This window comes from Mauremys mutica, unplaced genomic scaffold (assembly GCF_020497125.1).
Source record: "Mauremys mutica isolate MM-2020 ecotype Southern unplaced genomic scaffold, ASM2049712v1 Super-Scaffold_100274, whole genome shotgun sequence".
NCBI classification, from domain to species: Eukaryota; Metazoa; Chordata; order Testudines; family Geoemydidae; genus Mauremys; species Mauremys mutica.
This window is the reverse complement of record NW_025423301.1, coordinates 9,879-21,059: the sequence shown is the minus strand read 5'-3', so window position 1 is coordinate 21,059 and position 11,181 is coordinate 9,879. Positions and strand designations below refer to the sequence as shown.

The window sequence follows — 11,181 nt, the reverse complement described above, 5'->3', positions numbered from 1 at the left end:
TCTGTCATCTGTAGTTTGGTCCCATTCCCTGCTGGCCACAGCGGTCGCTTCCCCAGATCGGGTTCTACACAGCCCGGCCTCGGTTCAGGTGGGGAGCGGTGTGGGGCCTAGTGGTTAGAGCAGGGGGGGCTGGGAGCCAGGACTCCTGGGTTCTCTCCCTGGCTCTGGGAGGGGAGTGGGGCCTAGTGATTGAGGGGGGAGGAGCCAGGACTCCTAGGTTCTCTCCCTAGCTCAGGGACGGGGGTCTAGAGCAGGGGGGAACTGGGAGCCAGGACTTCTGGGTTCTGTCCCCAGCTGTGGGAGGGCCTAGTGGTTAGAGATGGGGGGGCCTGGGAGCCAGGACTCCTGGGTTCTCTCTCTTGCTGCCCCCATGACCTGAGCTTCAGTCTTTTTCCTGTTTCAGAGTAGCAGCCGTGTTAGTCTGTATCCGCAAAAAAAACAGGAGTACTTGTGGCACCTTAAAGACTAACAAATTTATTGTAGCATGAGCTTTCGTGAGCTAAAGCTCACTTCTTCAGATGCATAGAATGGAACACACAGACAGGAGATATTTATACATACAGAGAACATGAAAAGGTGGAAGTATGCATACCAACAGGCAGAGTCTAATCAATTGAGATGAGCTATCGTTAGCAGGAGGAAAAAAAACTTTTTGAAGTGATAATTAAGATGGCCCATAGAAGGTGTGAGGAGAACTTAACATAGGGAAATAGATTCAATTGGTGTAATGACCCAACCATTCCCAGTCTTTATTTAGACCACAGTTAATGGTATCTAGTTTGCATATTAATTCAAGTTCAGCAGTCTCTCTTTGGAGTCTGTTTTTGAAGTTTTTTTGTTGCAAAATTGCCACCTTCAAGTCTGTCACTGAGTGGTTAGGAAGGTTGAAGTGTTCTCCCACTGGTTTTTGAATGTTATGATTCCTGATGTCAGATTTGTGTCCATTTATTCTTTTGCGTAGAGACTGTCCGGTTTGGCCAATGTACATGGCAGAGGGGCATTGCTGGCACATGATGGCATATATCACGTTGGTAGATGTGCAGGTGTACGAGCCCCTGATGGCATGTCTGATGTGATTAGGTCCTATGATGGTGTCACTTGAATGGATATGTGGACAGAGCTGGCATCGGGCTTTGTTGCAAGGATAGGTTCCTGGGTTAGTGTTTATGTTGTATGGTGTGCGGTTGCTGGTGAGTATTTGCTTCAGGTTGGGAGGCTGTTTATAAGCAAGGACTGGCCTGTCTCCCAAGATCTGTGAGAGTGAGGGATCATCTTTAAGGATAGGTTGTAAATCTTTGATGATGCGCTGGAGAGGTTTTAGTTGGGGGCTGTAGGTGATGGCTAGTGGTGTTCTGTTATTTTCTTTTTTAGGCCTGTCCTGTAGTAGGTGGCTTCTGGGTACTCTTCTGGCTCTGTCAATCTGTTTTTTCACTTCAGCAGGTGGGTATTGTAGGTTTAAGAATGCTTGATAGAGATCTTGTAGGTGTTTATCTCTGTCCGAGGGATTGGAGCAAATACGGTTGTATCTTAGAGCTTGGCTGTAGACAATGGATCGTGTGGTGTGTCCGGGATGGAAGCTGGAGGCATGTAAGTAAGTATAGCGGTCAGTAGGTTTCCGGTATAGGGTGGTATTTATGTGACCATCGTTTATTAGCACAGTAGTGTCTAGGAAATGGACCGCTTGTGTGGATTGGTCTAGGCTGAGGTTGATGGTGGGATGGAAATTGTTAAAATCTCGGTGGAATTCCTCGAGGGCTTCTTTTCCATGAGTCCAGATGATGAAGATGTCATCAATGTAGCGCAAGTAGAGTAGGGGTGTTAGGGAACGAGAGCTAAGGAAGCGTTGTTCTAAGTCAGCCATAAAGATGTTGGCATACTGAGGGGCCATGCGGGTACCCATAGCAGTGCCACTGACTTGAAGATATATATTGTCCCCAAATGTGAAATAGTTGTGGGTGAGGACAAAGTCACAAAGTTCAGCCACCAGGTTAGCCGTGATATTATCGGGGATACTGTTCCTGATGGCTTGTAGTCCATCTTCGTGTGGAATGTTAGTGTAGAGGGCTTCCACATCCATAGTGGCCAGAATGGTGTTTTCTGGAAGATCACTGATGGATTGTAGTTTCCTCAGGAAGTCAGTGGTGTCTCGAAGATAGCTGGGAGTGCTGGTAGCATAGGGCCTGAGGAGAGAGTCCTGTTACACCTGCCCCAGTGAGAAGAGGCAGTGTCAGGGCTGCAGCGCTAGCCCAGGGCGGGGGGGTTCCTGGCGGGGAAGGGATGGGGAGGTAGCCATGGCCGGGGGGGGGTGTTAAATCCTGCCCCAGCCAGGCCCCTCCCTGAGCCAGCAGCTGGGGTCCTGGGTCACGTCTTAGCTTCCCTGCCGGAGCTTGGAGCCGCACGCCGCCTCTCACTCCATGCAGCAGGGTGTGGTGCAGTCACACTGTGAGCTCTGCCTCTGAAACTAGAGGGGGCGCTGTCCCTGGCTCCGCGTGCAGGACCTGTGTGCATCTGGGCTGCAGGGAGCGGGGTGGGGGCCCAGGAGGGGGTGCTGGGCTGCAGGGAATGGGGCAGGAGGGGGTGCTGGGCTGTGGGGTGGTGGGCTCAGCAGGGTGCACTGGCCTGCAGGGAGTGGGGTGGGGGCCCAGTAGGGGGTGCTGTGCTGCAGGGACCGGTGTGGGGGGCTCAGCAGGGGGTGCTGGGCTGCAGGAAGGGCGAGACGGGGTGCTCTTCCCCCTGTTACAAAGCCAGGCATGGACACCACAAGTCGTTTGGGTAACGAGTCGTTTAATAAGGCACAAAGAGGCAGGCGCGAGCGCGCAGCAGCTTCCCGGCAAGACACGGCCCGGGATTCTCGCTCCCGCCCGGTGAAACCCGAATCACTTTCCCCACATCAGATTCAGCAGCAAAAAGAGAGAGAGAAAAGCTTGGAGGGGAAGCAGGTGGCAAGGATGCAGCCAGAGGGCTCAGGACCCTCTCACCTACTGCTGGAGAAAGTCTTACACTATTTACACCATTCCCTAAAAAAGAGCTACAAAGTCTAGAGGAACGTGGCTGATCTAGAATCCACCCCCGAGGTTCCTGGGGTGGGAGATGGGGCGCTGTGGGGTCCCGGGGGGTTGTGGAGCAGCTGGACCCTGAGGATCCTGGAGGGGGTTGTGTGGTTCTGGAGTCACGGTGGTTCTAAACTCCTCCTGTCCTGGGTCTGGAGTCACTGTGGGTCTAGATGCGACACGTGTTGGTTCTGGAATCACCATGGTTTGGTATTGTGATGTCTTTGGCAAAGGGAGCAAGGTTCTAGACTTACCGTACTTGTTCTAGAGTCAAAGAGCTGCTGTGGCTCTGGACCATCCCCCCTGCAACCCGAGGTTCCTGAAGGGGAGATAAGGTTTGGACACCCCTGCTCTAGACTCTCCATGGGTGGAGGCCTCCGAAGTGGGTGACTGGGCTCTGGAGGCAGAGTGGTTCGTCTAGATCAGCAGTCCTCAAACTGAGGATTGGGCTCAGGCTTTGGCTCCCCCACCCGGGGCACTGAGAATCAGGTGGACTCAGGCTTCGGTTCCCCCCTCTTGGGGTCATGTAGTAATTTTTACTGTCAGAAGGGGGTCACGGTGCATTGAAGTTTGAGAAGCCCTGGTCTAGCTCACGTACACACAGGCTCCCAGAAGATCACCATGATGGAGTCCTAGTTTCACCAGGATGTTCTAGAGCCCCACCACGCTGAAGGGCTACACTGGAGGTTCTAGATCAACACCCACAACATGGGTGGCCTGATTCTAAAGCATTCATGGTTGTACTGGAACCCTCCCACCTTGAAGGGCCGATGTTCTGGATCCCACAAGGTTCTAGATCCCTGACCTGCACCCCAAGATACCTGAAAGGAGCTGACAGAAAGCTCTAGTGGCTCGATTCCTTAGCTATTTCTAGACCTATAAAGATATTACGGGACTGTTGAGATACCTAGAACACCATCAGCTCCAGGTTGTCCACTGAGAGGTGGTAGCTGTTCTAGACCTCCGGGGGCTGGGACAGGGTGGGTTCTAGAGCACATCAAGAACATCCCACGTCTAGAGCCAGGGTGCTTGTGGTCCAGAGCCTCTAGAGCCAAGATGGGGCGCAGGCTCAAGAACGCTTGCTGTCTAGACAAGGCTGATCTAGAACCATTCCTTCCCCCTGCATTGGGTCATTTCATGCAGAGGCCTTTCAGACTGGGGGGAAGGGGGGAGATTTGCCTGTAAATAAAAATGTACCCACAATCCCTTGCCTTAAAATTAAAAATAGGGGGAGGGGTGGTGCAAATCATCCCCCTCCTGGGAAATTTACCCACAATCCTTTGCCATATAGTTAAGGGGGAGTGTTTCCAGTTACAATTCTCCACCCTCCCACAGGCCTGTCAGTGTCTGCCCCCGGCCAGGTCTGCCTGCCCCACCCCCACCCCCCCAGTCATTCAGGTGGAGTGCATGGGGTGGCCCATGAGGGGGGAGCCTGGGGGAGTGGGGTCGAAGGCCTCCCCCCCGTGGTGGAACTGGGGCACGTAGAGGGTGGCGAAGGTGGCGGCGTTGTAGCCCTGGGGGGGTGGGGGTGGGGTGCCCCATGGGGGGCCCTGGCAGCTGGGCAGGGGGAGCGAAGGGCAGGGCCCCCCCCCTCGCAGTCGTCGCAGACGGAGCAGCCCCCGCTGCGCTTCTCCTGCTGGCGGTTGCAGAACCAGACACGGACCACCTGGGGGGTGGGCAGACGGACGGAGGTCAGCGCCATGGGACGGACTTCCCCCGTGCCCCTCCCCCCGATCTCCTGTGCCCCCACCCCACACAGCTCCCCCATGTTCTGCACCCTCCCCAGCCCCCTAACCCGCAGCCCCCCACAGCTCCCCCATGTGCCGCACCCTCCCCTCCCCAGCCCCCTAACCCACAGCCCTCCATGCACACAGCCCCCCACGTTCGTCCCCCACATAGCCCCCCCCACACACACACATGCCCCCTGCGCCCCTCCCCACCCATGGGCCCCGGACTCACGTCCTTGTCGAGGCGCAGGATGTGGGCGATCTCCTGCAGGCTGGGCTTCGGGCAGCGCAGGAAGTAGCTCTCCAGGGAGCCCCGCGCCGCCATCTCGATGCTGGTTCGCTTCCGCTTGCGGGCCTGGAGCAGGGCGCTCTCCATGCTGCACATCTGGGGGACAGGCGGGGGCCGCCCTGCAGAGTCACTGCACCGCCCTGACTCACCCCGTCCCCCCGCAGAGTTACTGCACCTCCCCGACTGACCCCGTACCCCTGCAGAGTCACTGCACTGCCCTGACTCACCCCGTCCCCCCGCAGTGCCCCCAGCTCACCCCGTCCCCCTGCAGAGTCACTGCAGCACCCTGACTCACCCCCTCCCCCCGCAGTCACCACAGCGCCTCAACTCACCCTCTCCCCCCACAGTGCCCCCAAATCACCCTGTCCCCTCGCACAGTCACTGCACTGCCCCGACTCACCCCATCCCCCTGCAGTGCCCCCAAATCGCCCTTTCCCCCCGCAGTCACTGCAGCACCCTGACTCACCCCCATCCCCTCGCAGAGTCACCCCAGTGTCCCGACTCACACTATCCCCCCACAGAGTCACCCCAGAAGGCCATTGCCCCCTTGACATGTCAACCCCCGCACTCACCCCAGCCCCCTGCCTGCCCCTGCCCCCGGCTCCCCCATTCCCCCCCAGTCACCTCAGCATCCCACCCAGCCCTAGTCCCTCCCAGAGTGAACCCAGTGCCCCCCATTTCCCTCCCAAGTCACACCAGCAGCCCTGCCACACCAAATCACTCACTCACCCCAGCCACCCCAGAGCAGGCCATCAGTGCCCCACAGTCACCCCAACCGCCCCCAGCACACAGCACACTGTCGCCTGCCCCACTCCCCAACATCCCACCCACCCTTTGGGCCCAGCCCCCCCGATCTCACCCACAGGTGCCCCCCCCAAAATCCCACCCACCTCCTGCAGGTTGGCGTTGCCGTCGGCCTCGTCCAGCCAGCGCTGCAGCAGCGGTTTCAGTTTGCACATGTTCTTGAAGCTGAGCTGCAGGGCCTCGAAGCGGCAGATGGTCGTCTGGCTGAACATCTTCCCTGCAGGGCGCATGGGGGGGGTCAGGACCCAGGGTGGGGGGCAGCCCTGCCCGGACCCAGGGGGCAGCCCCCCCAGCCGTCTCACTGCGAGGGGGAGCCCCTGCCCTCAGAACGGACCCCGGCATCCGGGCCCCCTTTGAAAATGGGCCCATGTGTCCAGGGACATTCCCCACCCTGTGAAGGGACCCCGGCGTCCGGGCCCCTCCCCCACATCCCTTTGGAAATGAACCCAGGTGTCCTGGGACCCCCTCACGTCTCAGAAGGAACCCTGGAGTCCCGGTGAGCCCTTCCCACCCCCACCTTGGGAGACACAGCACCCTGGCATCCCCCCAGCCCGTCCAGGAATGGACCCCGGCATCCGGGTGCCCCCTCAATGACACCCACCGTACAGCACGCCCAGGGCCAGCCCCACGTCGGCCTGCGTGAACCCCAGCATGATCCGCTTGTGCTTCAGCTCCTTGGCAAACTGCTCCATCTCCTCCGTGCTCGGGGTCTCCTGGAGGAGGGGACAGGGCCTGTCAGTGGGGAGGGGCAGAGAGAGAACCCAGGAGTCCTGGCTCCCAGCCCTGCCCTAACCACTAGACCCCACTCCCCTCCCAGAGCTAGGGGCAGACCGCAGGGCTGGGCTAGCAGGGGGCTGCAGGTCTGGACTGAGGGGCACCAGCAGAGCTGGGGTGGGGGGGTTTCCAGCCTGGAGCCAGGGCTCTGGCCTGGCCCATCGTCTGGCAGGAATCTGGCCACCCCAGTCCCGGGGCTGAGGACACAGATGGAGCCCAGGTAACAACCGCCCCGGCTGAGCGGATTGAATCTTTGTGAAGAGATTGTCCATTCCTGACACACCCAGAGCCCCTCCCCACCTAGCTGGGGAAAGAACCCAGGCGTCCTGGCTCCCAGCCCCCCCTCTCTAACCCACCAGACCCCACTCCCCTCCCAGAGCCGGGGAGAGAACCCAGGAGTCCTGGCTCCCAGCCACCGCCCCCCCCCCAGCTCTAACCACTAGCCCTCACTCTGCTCCCAAAGCTGGGAAGTGAACCCAGGAGTCCTGGCTCCTGCCCCTGTGTTTGGAGACCTGGGGCGCTGCATGGAGGATCTGTTCCCATCGCTCAGGAATGACAACGACCCCACACCTGTCTGTCCAGCTCCGCCTGCGCTGCAGCCACCTCTGGGGAACAGCGGCTGGGTGACACCCGCCCACCTTTGCGACAAGAAGGGAAGTTGTGTCCTGGCTCCCAACCCCCCGCTCTAACCACCAGCCCCCACTCCCCTCCCAGAGCTGGGGAGAGACCCCAGGAGTCCTGGCTCCCAGCTCCTCCTGCTCTAACCACCAGCCCCCACTCCCCTCCCAGAGCCGGGAGAGACCCCAGGAGTCCTGGCTCCCAGTCCTCTAACCACCAGCCCCCACTCCCCTCCCAGAGCCGGGGAGAGAACCCAGGAGTCCTGGCTCCCAGTCCCCCCCAGCTCTAACCACCAGCCCCCACTCCCCTCCCAGAGCCAGGAGAGACCCCAGGAGTCCTGGCTCCCAGTCCCCCCCAGCTCTAACCACCAGCCCCCACTCCCCTCCCAGAGCCGGGGAGAGAACCCAGGAATCCTGGCTCCCAGCCCCCTTGGGCTGGGGAGTGGGGCCAGGCCAGTGTGCTCAAGGGGGAATTCACAGCTGATCGTAAATCAGGGAGGAGTCCCAATTAGAGCACAGGAACATATCTTCCTTTGGGGCAGCTGGACACAGGGCCCAGCCTGAAGGGGGAGGGGGCTGGGAGCCAGGACTCCTGGGTTCTCTTCCCAGCTCTGGAAGGGGAGTGGGGGCTAGTGGGGGCCTGGGAGCCAGGACTCTACTCCACTTCCTGTCCCAAACTCTGCCCAGCTGAGATGTGGTGGGATCTGCTGGGATCTCTCTAGCACCACAGGGTGGATCCAGCAGAGATCCTGAGGGACCGGGTCTGTAGCTTGGGGGATCTGCTGGGATCTCAGGAGATCCACTGCTGGGATCTCACCCAGCCCCCGAGTCCGTCCGTACCTCGTCCCCGCTCTCGGCCTCCTCCGCCTTGACCTCGCCGGGGGCCGCCGGCGCACCGGGGCTGCCCCCGCTGCCGTCACTCTGGGGGCTGCTGGCCCCGCTGCCCTCGCCCCCCTCGCCCGCGTGCCCATACATGGGGCCCTGTTGGCCGCACTCCCGCTCCGGCTTGACATCAGGCTTCAGACCTTCGTAAGCCGCAGCGGGCTGGGCAGGGCCGTAGGGGGGCGCCCAGCCCTCCCCGCCCATGGGGAAGGGGCACCAGGCGCGGAGCAGGGCCTGGTGCCCGGCGGGGTCCCCCGGCTGCGTCTCCAGGAGCCCCCCCTGCGGCCCGTAGTCCAGCCGGTAGCCGTAGCCCTGCCCGGGGGCCGCCCCATTGTAGGCCTCAGGCAGGAAGCTGCCGGGCCCCTCGTGGGGCGCCCCGTTGGCCGGGCCCGGCGGGACGGCATCCAGATGCAGGCCCTGCCCCGCCAAGGGGTACGGGCACCCCAGTTCCTGCCCCACGTGGCCAGCCATGGCGACGGGCCAGGGTGTTAGCCAAATAGGCTCGTTCCCCCTGGAGCATTTCCAATTACCCCAAGGAGGCACGGAGAGACAGGGGGACGGCTACCACATTCTTTATTCAATCAGCTGAGTGGGTGTCTTTCTCGGCTCGTGCCTGAGAAGGAGCACACTATACAGGCCCGAAGCATGTTCTTTTATACCCACGAACAAACAACTTGGCGTGTCGAATTCTGCTAACCTATGCATTCTTTACATTTGTGTCTGGCAGAAATTAGGGACCACCTGTTCGCCTCCCCCCTTTCTTTACATCCTCTCCCATGGGCAGGCACATTTGTTTAATTCATTCCCATTTTTGGTATACAATATATATATATCTTGTGTCCATGTAATTTTGGACGGGGGTAGCAACTGGAAAAACAAGCGGGGAAAATGACAAATGCCTGAGGATATATTTGGCTTAAGCATATATCTGGCCTTATTTGGCTTAAGCATATATCTGGCCCTTTTGTCTAACAATTCCCCCCTAAAAAGCAATTTGAGAGCCTTACGGCCCCCAGTCTTCAGCTTTTACTGGCTGATACATAGCCATCATCCGTTGATGTATCATTCGATTCACCACTCGTCGGACCAAGGTAACTACACAGGGAGCGAAGCAAGCTAGGGTTAATAGGGTTGTAATAAAGAATACTAAGAGAAGAAAACCTTCTCGGAGCCATCCTAGTTGCGGCAACCAGGATGTAAACCAATCTGTATTCCACCCACCCCAGGTTTGGACCGGGACATGGGCTAACTTCCTCAATTCCTTTGTTATTTGTTTTACTGCTTTTCCATTATCATCTATTTGTAAGCAGCAATTAGACTCGTTTAATTTGGCACAGATTCCTCCTTCCTCTGCCAACAAATAATCAAAAACTAGATGGTGCTGATAAATCACATTTCTCATCTGAGTGGACTGATCGGCTAAAAGATCAAGAGCCGCAGCCGTTTGATTAGTTATTATTTCTAAGATGGCTTGCAGCCTAATTATCCGATTTAAGTTGTAAATGGGCTCCCTTGCCCCTGAAATCCACTCATTTGGATTCCATGTAGCTGGTCCATAATGTTTTATAATTCTTTGAGGGGGCCATTCCTGAGCTCCCCACGTTTGGGAGCTTCCAGCGGTCAATGAAGAATCCACAGACCGCCTCTCCCTAATCAGATCATCATATACCTTAATTCCCAATTTGCATCCCTGCACCTGGGGTAGTAGAAAGAACAAGGGCCTAATGTACCCGACATAACATATTCCTGACCAATTTGGAGGCAATCTTCGATAAGCGTATTGCCCACATATCCAGTAATGGCCTTTTAGGGCCCATTTTCCTTTTGCAAAGGGGCCCTCCCAGGTTTCGGGGTCGTCTTCGGGGCCCGGCTCTTCATAATATAAAGAGTTACCCATTTCTAGGGGACCCCCTAGGACGATGGACGTACCGTCGGGATTACAATAGTCACATTTCCACGCCCCTGCCCCTTCCCTCCAAGCACAATTACAGCCAAATTTAGGGCTATCGGTCATAGACCAGAAATGGTTAAAATGGGTTACCCGAGTTCCGTTAAGGTGCTGCCATGCCCACTGATACCAACGTACCACATGGTCCTTACTGATGGTATCATCGCGCTGGCAGCTTATAAAGAGGGAATCAAAGAAATGATCCCCTGCTACTGCCTTACAACCCTCGCTGCGATGATGTTGGAAAGAACACTGTACCCAGCTATGATTAGTGAGTTGTACGTGGGTGTCGTTCCATCGCCCTTGATATTTAGAACAGTCATACGTATGGCAACTAGGGTGATCGTAGCAGTCAAACCCTAGAGATAGGGTCCAGTCACATCGGCTTTCTCCCACATACACTCCCTCTGGTCGAGTCCGATTGAGACAAAGGATCCCTACTCCAGAAGAATAGAGGCGCCAAGGACTGCTATCCTCAGTCCAATGTCCCGTTCCATCATGGACTATACTCAAATTACTAATCCACCATTTAGCTTGTACTGGCTGGGCTACCCAAGGCCACTCATTCCAATCCCCTGGGCCCCCACATACCCAGCAACTACTAAGATTAAAGGAATTAGCTATTGTTTCCCCTAGTTGTACAAACCTATTTTCCCAACCATAGTAGCAGTGTGAATACATAAGCAATAGTATCAGTAATAAGTTCATTATCGTTTTTTCTTAAATAGTCCTTTCAGTCCGTCAAGTCCTTGATATTCCCAGACGGTGTCTTCGCCCGTGGCCTCCGGAGCCGGGGCGGACAGAGGGCTGGTGTCCTTGTCTGTTGAGTCGGTTTCCAGGTCCGGACTCAGGAACCGCTTAACCCGTGTGTGGTGTGTCCATTTGTCGCTCCCGAGAATTTTAACCGCGGCCTGGCTGATGAGCGAAACAGTGTGTGGACCGTCCCACCTCGGCGTGAGAGGGTCGCGCTTCCACTTTTTGATAAGGACCTGGTCACCGATCCGGAATGGATGCACGGTCTGGTCCAAGGGAAGGGCCTGGAAAGGCGCCGCGTATCGATGCAGCTGTAACAAAACAGATTGCAACCCGG

General features: G+C 57.4%; 1 protein-coding gene across 1 annotated transcript; it reads right to left on the bottom strand.

Moving 5' to 3' along the window:
- Positions 1 to 4,444: 4,444 nt before the first annotated feature.
- On the bottom strand, positions 4,445 to 8,614 carry LOC123360577 (POU domain, class 5, transcription factor 3-like). Its single transcript, XM_045001226.1, has 6 exons — positions 8,102 to 8,614; positions 6,472 to 6,583; positions 5,957 to 6,087; positions 5,010 to 5,162; positions 4,660 to 4,716; positions 4,445 to 4,564 (listed from the first exon to the last, which is right to left on the bottom strand). Exons 1-6 carry the CDS (start codon positions 8,612 to 8,614, stop codon positions 4,445 to 4,447), a joined length of 1,086 nt encoding a protein of 361 aa, XP_044857161.1.
- Positions 8,615 to 11,181: the final 2,567 nt, after the last annotated feature.